Source organism: Podarcis muralis, chromosome 4 (assembly GCF_964188315.1).
Source record: "Podarcis muralis chromosome 4, rPodMur119.hap1.1, whole genome shotgun sequence".
Taxonomy (NCBI): Eukaryota; Metazoa; Chordata; class Lepidosauria; order Squamata; family Lacertidae; genus Podarcis; species Podarcis muralis.
The window spans coordinates 95,235,905-95,255,344 of NC_135658.1; the positions used below are offsets into that span (position 1 = coordinate 95,235,905).

The 19,440-nt window shown below is 41.8% G+C and overlaps 1 protein-coding gene across 3 annotated transcripts in view; it reads right to left on the reverse strand.

Moving 5' to 3' along the window:
• The window catches only part of UGGT2 (UDP-glucose glycoprotein glucosyltransferase 2), a 77,978-nt gene extending 60,198 nt beyond the window's left edge, over positions 1–17,780 (reverse strand). Inside the window, exons 1-8 of one of the 3 annotated variants that reach the window (XM_077927719.1) lie at positions 17,553–17,778; positions 13,532–13,614; positions 10,470–10,600; positions 8,700–8,812; positions 5,959–6,133; positions 3,447–3,543; positions 2,911–2,983; positions 348–448 (exon numbers count right to left, since the gene is read on the reverse strand). In XM_077927719.1, coding sequence (XP_077783845.1) covers positions 348–448; positions 2,911–2,983; positions 3,447–3,543; positions 5,959–6,133; positions 8,700–8,812; positions 10,470–10,600; positions 13,532–13,614; positions 17,553–17,704 — 925 coding nt within the window. In that variant the 5' untranslated portion in view covers positions 17,705–17,778. Of the gene's footprint in view, positions 1–347; positions 449–2,910; positions 2,984–3,446; positions 3,544–5,958; positions 6,134–8,699; positions 8,813–10,469; positions 10,601–13,531; positions 13,615–17,552 lie in introns of all 3 variants that reach the window. The other 2 variants (XM_077927720.1, XM_028728304.2) reach the window with 2 other exon arrangements.
• Between the last annotated feature and the right edge of the window lie 1,660 nt (positions 17,781–19,440).

The window sequence follows — 19,440 nt, forward strand, 5'->3', positions numbered from 1 at the left end:
TCCATGAAAATGTAGTTCTGGGAGATACTCCTTAAGCAACATAGCAAAAGAAGCATAACGGATATCCAGATTCTGAATACAATGGCTAATCTGGAGCAAGGGATTCACATTTTATTTTATTTTTTTAGCCCGGATGATAAAAGTTATGTGTGCACAGCAGTTATTTCCCAATGTACACCTCGAGAATTTTTTTCTCAGAAGAGCCTTCCCAAAAACCAACAACCCCTTTGCACATACAAGGTTTGTAAACATTACATTGATGTCAATATAACTGGTGCAAATACACTGCCATTCATTCTTCCACTGTATTACACCAAAAAACAAACAACTAGTATAAAGGTTATTACCTGACAATTCCCAAACCTTCAAAGGCTCTGTATCATCACTACTTTCAATCAGGTATTTCCTCAGCTCTTGAAGATTGTCTTTGAGGTCAGGATAGTTCTGCCTGGATTTTATGAAACATAAAGCAAGTCAATAACTACACAACACTTGTAGGAGCTTATAATTCGGTTGACGTAAAGACCAATGATAAACGTTTGAAAATTGTAGTTTTAATGTTTCTTGTAACCCAGAAGGGGGAACTTATTAATGCAACTGTCCCACACAACCAAAGTTTGAAGACGGGGTTCAAAGCAAAGTTTCAATCACTGATTACCATTAACCATGGTTAGCAACCATAGGAGCCAACTCCAAATAAATGTCGTACCATATAGGCCAAAGTTGTTGAGCTTTTTGACAAAAACTCCAAATAAATGAAGTCATTAGCTACTTTTGGGGAAAGTCCGATATGAGCTGCCATGTGCCTGGGTTTTCCAGGACATTTTAACCAATTCTCAAAAATACTACCTGGGAAATTACGGGTGTGTGGAAGCCCGTAAAAGAGCCAGAAAATGGCGCTTTTGTAGGCCAACTGACCTTCCAGTTGGCCGCTCCCTTCCATTAGGCATAGGACTTTTAGGCTGCAAACCTTCTCTCTTCCCCTCTCCCAGCCCACAGCTTTACAGTGCAGCAAAGCCACCAGCACACTTGCAGCCCTGCCACATATGGTTGCCAAGGTGGAAGGTGGGGGGCAGAAAGGTCACTGTGCCAGCCTGGAGCTGACATAGCATTTATAGGCCTGATGCTGTCACACAATGACAGTGAAACCAGCTCAGGATCCGACAGATATGGGCCAGCTCAGCCCCTCCTCACCCCTGGAACACCCTGTTTCAGAGTGTTGTGCTGGCTACTGCTGGCAGGCATTCCAGAGGCACTAACACCTACCCGTCTGGTGGGTGCAAGTGTACTGCACCAACGGCAGGAGGCTGGTTTAGCTGGGAGAGCTTGGCTGGTCCCTTCACCCAATTCAGCTCACCCTCCCAAGCCTGGTACAAAGTAATGATCTCCCATGTAGTAGTACCTCCCTTTCTATAGATATTAGGCAGAACTCTTGCATAATTCAAGTTATAATAGCTATACAATTATTTATCATAATATTCAAATCAGATTAAGGAACACTGAAAAACAAAACATTGAGAGCTGTAAATCAAATTTGCTCCCCTTAGTTTTATGGTTTAAATACAACAGATAACAGGGTCACTTATATTTCAAAAGTAATAATTCCAGTCCAATGCAGGGCCTTTATGTTAGCCCAACTGAACATTTCCCCCTCAGCTTTTGTCAGGGGCAGATATTCAAACATCCCCAGAAACAATAGACATTGTGGATGTTTTTGGAACGTGCCGGACATAGTAGAACATATTCTTTTCTACTGCCCATTGTACAACCAGCTACGCAAATGCATGCTATCCCCTTTTTTGGGGGTACTCTTCATGGCACAATGAAAATATCAGATTCTATCTGTTTAATATTAACTCGCAAGCAACTGCAAGGGTGGCTGAGTTTTTATCAGTAGTATCTCTGGTGAATGGCACTATTTAGTGGGAAGAAAGTCCAATGAAAATCCTCATTATTACATATTTTTACATGGCTATTTATTTGTATATATTTTAAAATTTTGTACATAGATGCTTTATGATGGCCTATATTTGTAATGCCTAATAAAGGTTTGGCGAAGTAAGATATTAGGCACCACCAGTATTAAACACCACCAGTAATGGTCTTTAGACATTTGCTGATATCCGTTTTTTGTTTAAGCAGGCTTTCTCTAATACGTGACTCAACCGTTTATTACTCATTGAGGGAATTTATTTCAACGTCTATATTTGATGTGTTCTATTTTTGTATTTATTTAAAGTATTTTTAATCCACTCAACATCCTAAAAGGCTCCTAGGGCAGTTAGCAAACGTCAGTGATAGTTGTGTAATAAAATATGAAGACATTTTTAGTTTCTGGTTTATTTTCATTACAGTTTATCTTCCTAAAGGATAAATATGAGCTTGGAATTAATAGGCTACTCCCACAAAAGCCAATAAATGGTGCCTAATTTTCTATAAACATATCTATTTTTGTTGATTTTCCTTAGTTCTTAATAAAGGATGTTGATTGAGCCATGGCCACTGGACCCTGCATCTTAACCATCCGTTTTCCCATATTAGGTATTTTAGGTATCACATCCAACATTTAGCAAAAATGGCAGCTGTTTTCATATAAGGAGCTGATTCTTTACGTTAATGCAAAATGTAAGCCACCCAGAGTGGCTAGGGCAACCTAGTCAGATGGGTGGCATATAAATGATACAATGTTCAACAGAAGCATGATCTTAAAACAATTGCAATATGGTCAAAAGTAACATTTCAACATCATTTGCATACATCAAGGCATTTGTAACTACCAGTTTAAATTAACTTCATAAAACAGGTAAAATTTCAAAAGATGATTTTGCAAAAGAGCTTATTCAAGCACTAAAAACACAAGTTTATAAAAGCAAGCATGACAGTATGGAATTATAATTAACATAAACTCACTTTAATGTGTCAAAGAGAAAGCCCTGGACTTCACTTTCCTCATTGGCTCCTTCTGCTGTTACATTATTTGTAGCTAAACAAAACACATGTACAAAAATATTACAATATATTTTCTTTCTAGAACTGATTACAATTACTAGTTTTTCTATCAAAGAAACTAACTCACTGCCTAAAATGAGAGGAAGAAAGAAATTAAGACAGGTTCTCAAATAGATGACAAAGGAGGAAGATCAGGTTTGGCATACAGTTAGAAAATAGGAGTTTTCCATTCCATCAACAAAAAAATTACAGATGTACATTTCTGTATTGATTCTCAACGCCTGTGGCTACTTTTGCCATATCCCACAAAATGCAATCACAACCAACGGTGTGTGTCAGGAAAACAAATACTGGGTGAATTACTGACCCAATAAGACATTTTCCATTAACTTCAATGGGGCAATGTAGAAGATTACTGCCTTCAAAATTCTAGACACTGCCAAATATTTTGTGATGATAATGTCTCTAGTAATACCACACACCGGAGAAAAATGTACCTTTGGTCTGAGAGTCATCTACCGCTTTGTATTCTGTACTCTTTACTGCAAGTTCCACACCATATCCAGACAAATACATCTTCTCGGAGCTAGGTTTCTGCTCGAGTACATCATTTCGAAAAGAACAGAAGGGAGGAATGTTAAGTACTGCCATTTCTAAATAAGTTCTAAACTTAGATTTACTTGAGAGTAAATCACATTTAAATCTGTTGAACTCCTGAGTAAACATACACAAGATCAGGATTATACTTTACAAATAATTGCCCGTTAAGGCTGCAATCCTATACCCACTTCCCTGATCGCAATCCCCATACAATTCAGAGGGACTTACCGTATTTTTCACTCTATAGGACACACTTTTCCCCCTCCAAAAATGAAGGGGAAATCTGTGTGCGTCCTATGGGGCAAATACAGGCTTTCGCCGAAGCTTGGAGAGCAAGAGGGGTCAGTGCGCACTGACCCCTCTCGCTCTCCAGGCTTCAGGAAGCTATCCGCAGCCTGGGGAGCCCTGCGGGAGTTCCCGCAGGGCCCCCTAGGCTGTGGATAGCAGCCTGCTGCACAGCGTGCGGGGCGCCCTGAAGCAGAGCGCCCCGCACGCTGGGCAGACATCGGGCAGCCCCACAAGCTCGGGGGACAGCGGGGAGGCGCAGCGCCGCCATCCCGCTGTTCCTCGACCTGGTTTGGAGGCTGGCTCGCGCTTCTCCCCAGCGCCAGCCCCACAAGCTCGGGGGACAGCAGGGAGGCAGAGCGCCGCCATCCTGCTGTTCCCCGACCTGGTTTGGATTCCCCGACCTCATGGGGGGGGGGAATTAAGGAGGAAAATTTTTCCTTTATTCTTCCCCCCCCCCCAAAAAAACTAGGTGCATCCTATGGGCCGGTGCGTCCTATGGGACGAAAAATACGGTACGTCATATAGCATTGTACTGTGAGTTGTAGCAGGCATTAGACAAGAACTATGGATTTTAATCATTCTGTTTCTAAAATTAATAGAGGCCTCCATTCGGAAAGAATACCTTCTATTGGCAGAGAGCCTTCTCAGTAGTGACACCCATCCTGTGGAATGCCCTCGCATCAGATGTCAAAGAAATAAATAACTAACTGACTTTTAAAAGATATCTGAAGGCAACCCTTTTTAGGGAAGTTTTTAATGTCTGATGTTTTATTGTGTTTTTAATTTTCTGTTGGGAGCCACCCAGAGTGGCTGGGGAAAACCCAGCCAGATGGGCGGGGTACAAATTATTATTAATATCATTATCATCATCATCATAAAGTCAGATTATTTTTTTGAACTTCGGACACTACACTAATCCACACACACTTTCTTTGGTCTCTGCCCCACAGAGTTTTCATCACCAGCCTAGTTGACTTCAATTAAAAAAACAACGACTTCACATCAGAGTTAGGCCTTGTGACTGAATGTCAGGATCCAATTAATGCAATATTAACTTGGAGGATGCTTGATGCGGTATATGCATGTGGTTTGCAGTCTGTGCTTGTTCAGGGGAAGAATTCTGACATACTGTAAAGAACATTCTAGAGGAAAGAAGGGAGGAAGTGCTTCACTAATAGGGCGAACAGGTGCAAAAGAAGACAGTAGTTTAATAGTTGTGCAGAAGTGGGAGCTGTAGCAGATGTTTTATAATATGAAAGGCACAGGAGCCCTGTCCTCTTTTGCATCTGGCCACCCACAATGGGAACTTAAAAACAATGGGGGTGAAGGAAAAAATAATCATTTTCAATAAAACGCCACCTGTTACTTTCCTTACAACATCCTTTTAGAATGTTTTATCATTTTACTGTTGTTAATAATAATAATAATAATAATAAATTTTATTTATATCCCGCCCTCCCCAGCCAAAGCTGGGCTCAGGGCGGCTAACAACAATCAAAATAGTCCGACATTCTAAAAACATTCATTATAAAATTAATTAAATCAAATTAAAATCAAATTAATGGCAACCATCAAGCAAAATTCTGTGCAGATTGCTGATTGCCAGAGGAGGGGGTCAGGCTGCGCCCTGACCAAAGGCCTGGTGGAACAGCTCTGTCTTGCAGGCCCTGCGGAAGGATGTCAGGTCCTGCAGGGCCCTGGCCTCTTGTGACAGAGTGTTCCACCAGATTGGAGCCGCGGCCGAGAAAGCCCTGGCTCTAGTTGAGGCTAGCCGCTCTGAGCCCAGCTTCGGCTGGGGAGGGTGGGATATAAATAAAAGTTATTATTATTATTATTACTAGATATATCAGTTCTCCGGTGGCTGACTGTAGGCTCATCTGAAGCCAGTCATTCTCCTGTTAATTTCAATGTACTGTGTTATATCTGAAGCCTATAGGAAACCCATAAGTCTGGCACAAGGCCAAAAGCCCCAGTGTTCCCCTTTTGTGGCAAACTGTGGCTGAAAAGCTTTGAAACTGACAACAAAGTATGCAACAACGGGGCTTCGTGGACATTTGGAAAGGTTTAAACAAACTTTAATTCAATTGCGGTTCACTATATCTCTTCTGCACACACACTTACCTGGACAAAATGTCGAAGCACGTAAACAATTTCCTCTTTTTGTGCTTGTTCAGACAAAACTTTGTGAAATGTAGCAAAGTCTTTTGTGCCCATTTCGGCATAAAGGATCACTACTGGGCCGGTCTCATTAAGCGTAGGGAATTTATGATCTCCTTTGAACAGATATGGCTTGGGCCTTGGATTAAGAACAAATAATTTGTCAACTTAAAAGGAATCACTTAATTTGAGTGTGTCAGAATGGGAGAGACTTCACTGCCTGGTTACTGAACAACTGACAAAAGTATGTAACACAATCCAATACATCTTTACTCAGAAGTAAAACCCACTTTGTCCAATGGGGCTTCCTCTCAGATAGGAAGTACCGTATAGCAGTGTTTCCCAACCTTGTGCCTCCAGCTGTTTTTGGACTACAATTCCCATCATCCCTAGCTAACAGGACCAGTGGTCAGGGATGATGGGAACTATAGTCCCAAAACAGCTGGAGGGGCGAGTTTGGGGATGCCTGATATAGGATTTCAGACTAAGATAAGGACATCACAGTAGCTAAAACTGGTTGCAGAGCAAGCTAAGTTAGTTTCCAGCTGAAGATGCAACTCAGCATCAGCCATTTTATCAAGACACAGATAAAAAAGCTACACAGCTGCAAGCACAAAGCACTGAATGCTATTTTAATTATCCAGCACATGCAGACTTTTTATTTAGTACCGTTCATGGGAGCTATTAGACCAAAGGGAATGCAATCACTAAAGATGACATGGGTAGTTCACGATCTAGTTGAATTTATGCTTTGTTTCATGAAAAAGTAGCAATACTCTCACCATGACCAGAAGTCAAAATATACATGTAGCTTTATGCCATTCTGGTGGAACTTACTCCTATGTAAGCTACAATCCTATGCATAATGTGTGTGCCTTGTAAACAACAAGAATTTGTTGACTATGAGAATTTAATGACTTTGCAACCCTGTGCCATTTTAAACTATGTGTAGTTTGTTAATCTCACAATTTATGGGCTAATTCTGCTAGCAGGATATCCACAGAGAGCAGAGCAAGGTGGGGGGAACAAGCCACAAGGTTCATTTTCATAGCAATCACACTGCTTCTATCCTACCAAAGTAACTAAAGTTTAAGGGACACTGGGGGTAATGTTCCTTAGAACATGCTGAAGCTCAGCCAAAGAAATCTAGGCATGCATATGCTTTGAAGTCTGTATCAGTTCTCATTATATGTAGGCTGGCAAACAATGGGATCAAACACCATTGTCTTCAGACCTGGGGAAGGATCAGAAGGGCTGAAATAATGCACCTAATCACTGCAGCCAAAGTAGCCTTCAAATGTTGCAAGCAAGTAGAGAGCCAGAAGCCAGTGCATATCAAGGTCACTTTTTGTGTGTGCGTGCGCAAATGTATATCATGTATATCTATGGATTGCATTCAATATTAGCTCTATTTAGAGGATGGTCACAGAAATTAATGGACATGGCTAAGGTAGGTGCATTGACTGAAATGGTCTACTCTGTGTAGGACTTAGCTGGATATTGTTGGTGGAAAATATATATAGAAAGGATAATTTCTGGATGCCAAGATCCAAATTGGGGGCAAGTACTCTGTGGTGAGAGAACCCCAGCAGAGATTTAATGTCACAAAATATGCAGCAAAGCAAAGCATGGAAATATAGGCTGTTAGACCTTTAAAAGTGAGTTCCAAAATTTCCGTTCCAGCATAGGAATGGACCACACGTTTCCAAGTTAAAAACTGGTTTACTTACAAACTCTTCAAAGGTTAGGTTCATGTGCTTTTCCAGACATCAGTCAGAAGTTGCACAGGCAGTAAAAGTTAGCTTACAAAGTGGTGAAAGTTCCTAAATTACTGTAAAGGAACTCAGGAGTGGCTGGTGAGAACCATGTGGCTGAGCTGGAACAACCAGCTCAAACCTCTTTACACACAGCTTCTCAGGAAGATCTCCTCCCAAGATAAGGGGAAGTGCATTAATTTGACTTATGCATGTTGGTTATATGAGGCTGGTTTCAAACTAGCCAGGTTTTCCATAACGCATCTGTTAATGTCATATCAGCCACATTCTGTCTCAATGTGTGTGATAATGTGCGTGGTAATCCCACAGGTATAATCCTGTATCCATATAATCTGTGTCAGAACCACACACGTGACCACTTGGGTCAGAGAAAAGTTAGTCGGCTAGTTTGAAAATTACCAAATTTCATTAGTGGCAGGGAGCAGGCACTAGACAGCCTGTCTAATATTTCTAAATGAGAAGGTGCAATGTGTAGTATCTCACAGAAACATCTTACTTCTCTCATGGTTTTAAAAGCTCCACCAATCTTTTAAAAAGAAAATAATTGCTGTTATGTGGCAATCCCACACAGTTCCATGGGCAGAACTCAACACTCTCTTGCAGAATCAGAGAATCAGAACTCTTGGAGTGTCAGGGGAAGCTACCTGATAGGATGGAGGTGGCAGCAGACCAAGAGATGGAGCTGAACTGACATGCACTGCCTGAAATGTAAAATTCATATGGAAGAAGGATTGCAGACAATCACTCTTCCCAGGCGCCTGAGATAAAGCAACAGCTGCAACTCAAAGTGGCATCTTTGACCAACATGCATCATTGAGTCCCAATATCCAGGTACAAAGGTAAATGTGTGCTGCCAAAACAAATAAAAATGTGATACTGTGGAACAAAAGCTTTAAGAACTGTTTGTTCAAAATAGCTCACTATATTTACCTTGTAGCAGCTTTCTTCAGAAGCTTCCAAATTTCATTAGTCTTACAGGTGCTCTTCCCATGGATAACCACAAATGCACTGCAACCTTTCGGTGGCGGCTCATCAGCTGCAATCTAATATTTCAACAATTACACTCAACCCAGCTGGTGTAATTGCATTTCATCCTAAAAGTAATGCACCTTCCTTTGATTAAAACAGCTCATCAGCTGCTATCACATTGTGCGTCTAAGTACCAAGTATGTGAGGAGAAAATAATGAAAAGATCGGAGCCCTACAAGTAACACCAATGTATCCTATCTCAGAATGCCCACCATTAACAGTTATTTGGATGTTTTAGAAATCAATTTTCTTTTTTTATTAAGATAACAAAACACACCTTTTTTGGAAATAACAGAAGTAAACAGGGAAGCTATCATCTTTTCTCACATTCCCCAACTCCCGTTGAGGTCAAAATACATCATCTTTGGACAGTTTTAATACAACCTTTTGCAGAAACATGTGCCTACTTCACATGACAGGGACACCCTTTATTAAACTAGTTTATAAAGTATAAGCTGATTTTATAAAATTGCTGATAGGCGAATTCATAGTTACCATGTCTATTCTTCTACTTCCAAAAATACCCTCAGAAATACCCACTTTAAGATCAGACTCCGCTTTGGTGTCAACATCAATAGGATACAGCTTTCTTTTTCACATCAGTAAGCGCAAGTTTGCAGCATTTTCTGTTGAGCCAGGTGAGTTGTTTGACCATATTTTGTTTTAACTAACTATAGTTGGGGTGGGGAGAGAGTCTCCCATTTAGACATTACAGGGAATTTGTTAGTTCTAAAGCACATGTGGACAACCTGTAATCTAGGGGGCTGAACTCTGCACACACCCCATTAGTGGGCAGAAATGAAGAAATGAACTGGGACACCATGTGTTTATTATAATACAGAGTCTTCCTGGATCACTCATTGTTGTCTTACACACATAACATTAAGCCAAACCATGGCTTGCTGCAAATGGGCAGGCTCCCAGAGAGGAGATCATGGAAGCTTTTCTTCTCCAAAGTTGTTTTGCCAATGTACTAAGCTGTGCTTTGGCTTAGCATGACATCCAAATCCATGCTTGTGGTTTAGCTTTCACATCCAAACCACAAACTCCTAGGTCTTTGTTTGCAGCTTGCAGTTTGTCTTGCAAGAGACTTGGGTCAACACAGCACAATATCATAATGACAAGGAGGAGCAAAGCAGCCATTATGTCCTCTTTGGGAGCCATGGTTTCGCTCAGCACTACATGCAAGCCAGGCCAGTATCTCTATGGCGTGGGACCGATTTGAGGTCTGCTTCTGCATTCACACTGAACAATATACTGCAGATGGATATCACCTGAAGAGGTCATATGTATGTAAAGCAAATAGTGTTTTTCTCCAGACCAGTCCTACCAATATCAACAACACTACTAGAGATTAAGGGCTGCTTTGAAGACCACCACCACTTGGATGCTACTGTAAATCCATCCCTCTGGTCTTTTTTCCCTTCCACACAGGACTATAGTTCTACAGCAGCTTAGCACGCAGACCATCACGCTACCACAAAACATTTTGGAAGGGAGGGTTGCAGCAGCATGAAGAAAGCGCTCTTAGCCATGCTGCAAGCTTCTGCAAGAGAACGGCTTGCAGTATGACAACAGCCACAATGAGGAGCCATTTTTGAAAGCCCCTCTTTAGCAAGTGAACCAAAGCCATATCCAGATTCCTAGCTTGTACCAGCCCATTTTACACACCTGCTGAAACATCTGAATGGTTGGGGAATGTGCTCGTAAGGAAAGAGAAAATTTCAAAAGATTAATCTGCACATTTGAAAGGAATTGTCCGGCTTTCTTCAGGATTAAGTTGTAATAAGAATGCTCCGAGACTGTATTAAAAAAGGAAAAGAAATACAAGTGAGATGTTAACATCTAGTCCCAAAAATCACTGAATTACAATTACGTGTTGGCAAATAAAAATATCTGGAATATAGAAAGTTGTAGGATTTCAGATGACTGGCCAATTCTAAATTTTTTATTAATACAAAGTACAATTTCTCTAGTTGGGGGCTTACAAATTAAACATGCTATTAAGTGTCCATCAAAGGGCAGGTATATTGACTTGTGAACTGGTTTCTCTTGCCAATCTGAAAAGAGTGGTGCAGAAGTTGAATCATACATCAGAGAGCATTACTATGTATTAATCACTAACCATTTTACCAAATAAAATGGCCCAAGCTAAGGTAAATGCCTGAAATCCTATGAACTAACAAGCAAAAAGTGCTGTGTTGTTGAAAAAGCGAAGAGGAAAATGGAGGAAGACAAGACAGACAGTGCTGTGGAAAAGGAAAAAATAAAGTAGTACAGATAAACAAAAGACAGAAAACAGGTTGCTATTCCACTGAGTGGTTATGCATATAATTTTCTTTTAACAAACAGCAATTACGGCTGCCATCCTAACTGAACACCTGGGCAAGTCCCCAAGGACTAAAGATTATAAAGACAACAATTCTGTAACAACCATATTTAATGGCAGCCAGCTTGTGTGGCAGTTTGATTGGGGTTGGGTGGAAATATTTTAATTCACCATAACACGTAAGTATGGAGACAAGAGGACCAGCTGTGGCACCTTGTTCCTTCCTCTTAGTGCTTGGAACAGCGAAAAACTCTCCAGTCCCAGGAGGTGGGGAGTGACTAAGGAGGAACAATGACCTAAAGAGAACAGTATGCAACTCTAGGACCATATCATGATGTGATTCGCACTTAATGTTAAGCTACAGTTTATTAGATCATTTGAAGCCATAGCAGCAGCCTAACCATGGTTTATTAAACATGAACAAACCTCACCTGAAAGCCATGGTGTGCTGCTGGTTTATAAATCTTGATGTGCACTAACCATAGTTTAGAGTTATGCACAAACCTGTACAAAGCAAACATCAGAAGGTGTAGACGCCCCCTTCTGTGGATTTTTTTTTAAAAAAAATATTTAATGGAAGCCACCATGGGCATTTAAAGGAGGAATATAAATCCCCAAAACAAACAAAATGTTGTGATGTGCCCAAATGACTGGACACAATTAAAATTAGCATGCAATGTTTGATTCACTCCTACATCTAAACTTGGAGAACATTGTTTTAGCTAATTAGTAAATAAGAATCTGAAACTATTGTTTGATTCTTGTTTGTTCTCAGTAGCAAGCGTTTAAGCAAATCACTTTTCTCCAAGTTTGAAGGTAATGGGGAACTATGGTTTGTTACAAACAGAAACAAAACCTTCCAGTCGCCTCCTTTGATGTGCTGCAGAAAAGAGCTCTGGGTTATTATAGATACAAAAATGCTGTACCTACACATTTATCAGTAACTTCATGTGGTGAACGGAAAAGAGGATGAACCCGGATATGACATTATGAAATTGCCAAGTGGCAAGGCTCACTCATAAGGCCAAAACCAAGACCCTCCTTCATGCTGCTTCCCCTCCCCACCAACAAATGCTGGGATGCTTAGATCAGAAATCTTTTTTAAAAGATCTCTGATAACTAAGAAGATGATACAGAATATAAATAAGGATGGGGGGGGCATGAAAAAGGTTTGGGCAAATATTTTAAAAAGCCATTGCTTATTTATTTATTTATTTACTTACTTACTTACTTACTTACTTACTACATTTACATACCACTTTGTAAGGCATAATCACCTACAGAATCCATGAAAACCACATTAACACCCCTAAAAATTGAGCAACAGCAATTCCAATATCATGATGAATAAGAGAGACTGAAATAAAAATATTCTGAATTTCTTCTTCTTCTTAGAACAGGAGGCCCTACATATCTGCTGAGGAAATAAGTTTCAGAGGTACAGACCCACCACTGAAAAGGACCTGTCCATGCTATCTATCAGTCTAATCAGTGGCTAGGACTGCAAAGTCCAGGTATCAGCCAGGGCAAGGCATCCTACTTTATGCAGTGGATTTTTGGAAGGGAGGATATCATTCTGATTTTCTGCTTCAGGCATCAACATGTCTTGGACTGTCTCAACGTTCTTATTTTAATGTGAAGAAACCAGAAAGTGAATCGCTACTAAGGACAGGTTGCAGAACACACTGTGCATTTAAAGTGACTCTCCAGATGTTGTTGGACTATTTTTCTATAACATATTTTATTGCTTAATATAATCAAATCTCTAAGTAAAAGGTAAAGGTAAAGGTACCCCTGCCCGTACGGGCCAGTCTTGACAGACTCTAGGGTTGTGCGCTCATCTCACTCAAGAGGCCGGGGGCCAGCGCTGTCCGCAGACACTTCCGGGTCACGTGGCCAGCGTGACATCGCTGCTCTGGCGAGCCAGAGCCGCACACGGAAACGCCGTTTACCTTCCCGCTAGTAAGCGGTCCCTATTTATCTACTTGCACCCGGGGGTGCTTTCGAACTGCTAGGTTGGCAGGCGCTGGGACCGAACAACGGGAGCGCACCCCGCCGCGGGGATTCGAACCGCCGACCTTTCGATCGGCAAGCCCTAGGCGCTGAGGCTTTTACCCACAGCGCCACCCGCGTCCCGTAATCTCTAAGTAGTTTGCATAAAAAAGAATAAAAATTTCCTAAAACACAACTTAAAGGCAAGATTTTTAAAAACCCAAAACCTCCCATCAGCTCCAGCCAGCACCAGTAATAGTCAAGGATGGTGGGTGAGTTGTAAACCAACAACAACTGGAGAGTCCCAAGTTAACCACTCTTGGTTGAAAGCATGCACACTACTAACACTATTACACAGTACAAGTTACAGAAAGGTCTGCCAGTCCAGATACACACAACAAACCCAACTTACCTCCTTTCCTGTATAATGTTAATTCTTTCACCGTTTCCAAAAACTGCCAGAATTGCTCATTGCCTTCTTCTGCAATGAATTCACTGTTAAAAATGTGTGTAATAATTCATCCATTAGTATAGCTCATAAGACACAAACAAACATTTTGAGAAGAAGCCAAAGTGAGCGATCCTATACACAAGCAGCTGGCATATAGCAGGCCCGGCATCAGTTAAGCTGGTGCAAAAATTACACTGGATCCAAACTCCGTCCAGGAACGGAGCTTCTGCTAGCAGAGCCCGCCTAAACCTGGCAGAGGGGGAACAAGTCTTTAAAATTGTGTTTGAATTACACCACTCTTTTTGCTGGTTTAATTTATCCCAGCCAGGTCAAGCTTTAGTCTCCCTCTCCAGTACTGACCCCACTGTGTCTCTAGAAAACTCATTTTTCAAGGTTTATGCCAGTTTAAGATCCACTGAGCTCAACCCAGTAAGGTGGGATCCAGCTAAGACAGATGGGGGTGATATGTCAGGGTATCTCCAGCTGAGCTAAAGATGAAGAAGCTGAGCAGGTGTAGCCCAGATCCACTGGTAACCTCCCCGCTCAACTAGGGATCTGCTGGATCCTACCCTCACACATCCCAGAAGATGTTGCTATGCCAATTCTCCCTAAGTGTTTGAAAAAGCCTAAGTGATTTAAAGACATAATTTACTTCTCACCCCAAAATTGTAGAAGTCCTTTGGGATCAGTAGAACAACACTACATAGCAAACGTTCTGCAGAATAATAACCCATGTCACCAACCAACAACAAGACATAATCTACATAGCCAGAGCACTGGATCCCGGAAATATATTTTGTATTAAGCTGTCAACCTATGAATTAATTGATTAATGAATCCCCTTCTACATGCCCCTTAGGGAAATTTACAAATATATAATAAAAACAGCTTAGACAGATTTTTCTTAAGTCCAAAAACAATTAAAGATAGATTTAAAAACAATGCAGACTGAACAACTAAGGCAGAGATGTTTTCATTCAGTTATATAACACTTGCTCAAATTAGGCTTGCAGGATGTAATTCTCACTTTACAGACAGGAAACTGAGGTAAAAGCTGCAATCTTAAACATACTTATTGCAGAATAAATCCTGTTAAATTTAGTAGGACTTATTTCTGACTAAACTTACTTAGAATTGCTATGTACATATGACACCCTAGCACACTCAGCAAGTACACCAGTGAAATTAGATTTATACAATTAACTCTGAATGACTTTAAAGACATTCAGTCACCCATGAGCTCAGCAGGCAGGCCTGTACTGTAAAAGGGATGGATGAAAACTGAGTATGATGAGACATGCAAGTTATGTTGCCTCATTCCTCCATACATGTAGCACATACAGCGCAAAATTTTATGGTATTGTACAAGAGGTATATTGAATGTTCATTGCTAAGGAAAACTCTGAATCACATACAATTGGAATTACATGTAAGTTCTGGTGTTGTACAGATTAAACTAGTAAGTTTTAACTACATAAATGTATTTTATTTATTTTATTTTTAAATTATGTGATATCCATACCACCATGGACAATAACTGTGTTACATGATCTAACCATTCTTGCTGTTTCCTAATTGCTCAGAAGTTGTGTATTTTTGCACAAAGGGACTCATTTGCACGTAATGCCACAACAAACCATGGCTTAGCGCAAACGCACAGGTTCCCAAAGAGGAGATACTGCTGTTACACTCCTCAGGGCTGAGTAATAATTTGGCTTAATGTGTCATCCAAACCCAGGTCTATAGTTTGCCTTACTTCAGACATACCATGAGTTGTAAACAAGGTTTGTTCTTTGTGATATTTTATACTCCAGACACATTTCTTTTTTTATAGAAACAAAATGGTATAGTGGAGGACATTGTTTACTGCTGTGCAGGTGACAGAGTCCTAGAAGGGCTATGCCTACATTTACTTCTGTGAAAATTCTGCAATGAAAAGTTTGTTTGGGATAGGATTTTGTCTCAGAAAACATGGAGCAACTACTGGATTATTTATTACTAAGACACAACACAAATTCAAATGAATCTATTTTGGGGGGGGCAGGAAAAGGAGCAGGATGCCAAACTGCGGACCACTCATAAGCTTAAATAGCAAGCAACATTTCTGGTTTAACATAGCAGAAAATAATGCTATTTAAACACACCAATTCATTTTCTTCTATTTTATGACAGCATAAAAAAGGAGGTGGGAAATTTTTTACATAGTTATATGCAGCGTGCACACAGTGTGGCAACATTGGTCAAATTGCTGGAATATGAAGATCAACCATCCTGAGGTATTAAGTTGTTACTGGTGACATATAGAATTATTTGAAATAAGGTTCTTACAGTACATCACTTTGGCATGCTATGGCATTGGAACAAGATTCATGGGCATGCCAGATGCAGAAGACCCATACTTGCTTCTTGTTATTTTTGATACTGCTGGATATGTAAGATATCTGACCTCAGTATTTTACCACGTGGCTACACGTTCTTAATGGAGATAGCAATAAGGCAAATGAACTCATACGAGTACTATAAAAGGGCTGGAATGCAGGGGCACTTATTTGGTTTGTGATTACAACTCCAAGACACTTTCTCTGGAACAATCTCCCTAACATGCCATTAAAATCTTTGGGACAGGCCCTTAAATCATTCCATAAACTCCAATGGATTTCAAGGAAACGACCCTAAATCAATTGAAATTCTGGACTTCCATGGACAATTAATGTTACATACATCACAGCATTCAGCTTCTGTATATCACAACTTTCCTACAAGTTAGTTCCAAGGCAGCATTCATTGTCCCTCCCTTCTCCTCAAAACAGCCTTGTGAGGTAGGTGAAAGAGTATGACCTTCAAGGCTGAGTATTTCAGAAGGAGTTTCTCCAGACTTAACCAGCCTGGCACCCTCAAGACATTGCTGGGACTACAACGTACACCAACTCCTGCCAGGTGCGCTATCTGGAGCTGATGGTGTCTGCAGTCCAAGGGCACAAGGCTGACAAAGGCTGCTCTAACCACTACACTACACTCCCTGGCACCAGAAGTCTCCACTTCTCCCAATCGGACTGCCCTGAGGTCCTTTTCCCTCGGCGTCCACCAGCCCCAGCCGGGAGAGCTGTGATTCCCAATCCCCACTGAATTCCCACCAGGAGACCTGGTTGGAGGTTGCGCAGTCCAGTGCTTCTCAACCTTGGCTACCCCAGCTGTCGCTGGACTACAACTCCCAGCATCCCTCGCTCGCAGGGCCAGGAATGATGATTGGAATTGTACCCGACACCTGGGATGCCGGGTTTGTGGAGTGCTGGCACAAAAGGTAGGGCGTGAGGGCTGCGGGTTCGAGTCCCATGTTAGGCAAAAGATTCCCCCCCCCAATTTTTTTTATTAAGTTTCACAAAATTATACAGAGACAAAACACACAAACAAACATAAATCATAACCTTATTAAAATTACACTTATTAACATTGTTAAGTGACTTCCTCACTTCCCCTTGGTTGAATTTCCATGCATATCCTTATAACGGCTTTCCAAATCTTAATTCTTATAAACTTAATTTAGTCCATTAACATCCTTATATCTTTTCAATTCGAAATTGTACGTGTTAAACATCACTTAACTTAAATAAATTCCTAAGCCAATCTGTTGCCTGCAAGCTATTTCCAATTAGTTTAACTTAACACATTTAGCTAAATAATCGTTAAATTTTGTCCATTCTTCCTTAGGCAAAAGATTCCTGCAGGGCAGAGGGGGTTGGACTAGATGACCCTCGTGGGATGGTGGGAGCGGAGGATTTCCAACTCGATCTCCCCGCCCAGGGCAGGCGCACCCATGAGGCAAGCAGATCCACAGGGGCAGCAGATCCCGAGGTCAACCTTTCCCCTTAGTCTCCTTGCTCCTGACGCGGGTCGTCCCTCGCCCCCTTTTGGAGGTGCGCCTCAGCTGCCCTCGCTTTCCCTCAGCTGACCCCTCAAGCAACCCTCCCTCTCGCCCCCTCACCTGGCCTCCAGCAGCAACGGCGTCGCCGGCCACTTCGCCGCCAGCCGGGCGGCCACCGCCTTCCTCGGGGCGCTCTCGGCGCCGCGCGGCCACAAGCCGAGCACCAGCACCCCGGCCACCAGCACCGCCACCCCGGCCACCTTCCTCGCCATGGCCCGCTTCGCCCGCGTCGCCAGAAACCCCTCAGAGCGGCTGCCACGCACAGGCGGCGGCCCGACAGCGGGCTCCGCCCCCCGGCCCTGCCGCCCCGTCCAATCGCTGCGCTGCCTCAAGTCCAGGCCCCGCCCGCTTCTTTCCCGTAGGATCGCGGCCCCGCTCTTCCCATTGGTCCGCGGGAAAGCGCCAATCGGAGACGAACGCAACAGCCGCCGGAGTAGGGGGCGGGGCCTGGAGGGAAGGGGCGGGGCCGGCCCAACGAGAACCGTTATAAGATGCTGAGGTTCCTCGACGCGATGCCTTGCAACCCTCGCGGCGCAGATCCGCGTTATTGGTAGTGCGGCCGTATTGTTGCCAAAAAATATTTTTTTTTATTTTCACAACTTTGTAAACAACCAGACACATAGAGCAAACAAACATAAATCATAACCTTATTAAAAATTACACTTATTAACATTGTTTAGTGACTTCCTCGCTTCCCCTTGGTTGAATTTCACTGCATGTCCTTTTAACAGTTTTCCAAATCATAGTTCTTAAAATAATTTAACTTAAACATTAACATCTTTAGATCTTCACATTATGAAATTAAACCTATTAATTCATCACTTAACTTAAAATCCTAAGCCAATTAAGTATCTGCAAGCTGTTTTCAGTTAATTTAACTTAACATGTTTACGGGCGTATTGTTGTCGATGGATCCGTAGTATATTGGTGATAGGTTGGGGACCTGATGCAGAAAGCAAAGCTTGTTTGGTACTTCAAGCCCCTCACAGCTGTGCCTGTAAAGCGCAACTGGAGGTGGTGAGATTAGAACCTCCTTCTTTCTTCATCTTTGGCGATCCCTCGTAGCCGAGTGTCTTCCATGAACAGTGAGTCCGTAAGTGGCTGTGGAGGCCAGTTCTGGATCCACACGTCCTTCCACAGTGGGTATATAATTTCCGGCCAGGGGTTGATCACGGTTTCTCCCTTTCATCCTGAGTTTGAGCATCTTCAAAGTCTATGACAGCTTTGGTAAAGGCTGTTCTCCAATTGGAGCGCTCCCAGGTCAGTGTTTCCCAGTTGTCAGTGTTTATACTACAGTGGTACCTCGGGTTACAGACGCTTCAGGTTACACACTCTGCTAATCCAGAACTAGTACCTCAGGTTAAGAACTTTGCTTCAGGATGAGAACAGAAATCGGCCGGTGGCGGCAGCACAGCAGCAGCAGGAAGCCCCATTAGCTAAAGTGGTACCTCAGGTTAAGAACAGTTTCAGGTTAAGAACAGACCTCCAGAACGAATTAAGTTCTTAACCCAAGGTACCACTGTATTTAGACAAATAATGTACAAGAGTGGCAAGGAAACCAATAAACAAAATTAAGTGTATATATATGAATTGAATACATGACACAACAATATGAATTGAATCTAATAGTCCTTGAATAGTTGCCGCCCAGTCAATATCATCATTCAGGTAGTAAATTTTAGCGGAACACTGTGTCATATTCTCAACTCATGGACACTATTAATTTTCTTCTGCTTCCTAATACATTAAAGTAATTTTAATTATGATGAAGGTCCTACTACTACTAATAAATAATGACATGTTCAAATTGGGTACTTTTGATCTGTTTGAGACATAAGAGTGAAGAGTGCATATTGTACAAATTGTATGTAGTAAGTTTTGTGTGGATTAGTATATTTTGTAGTTTTGTAAACAAGCAAACAAGGAAGGTACATCTAAAAGACAGTTT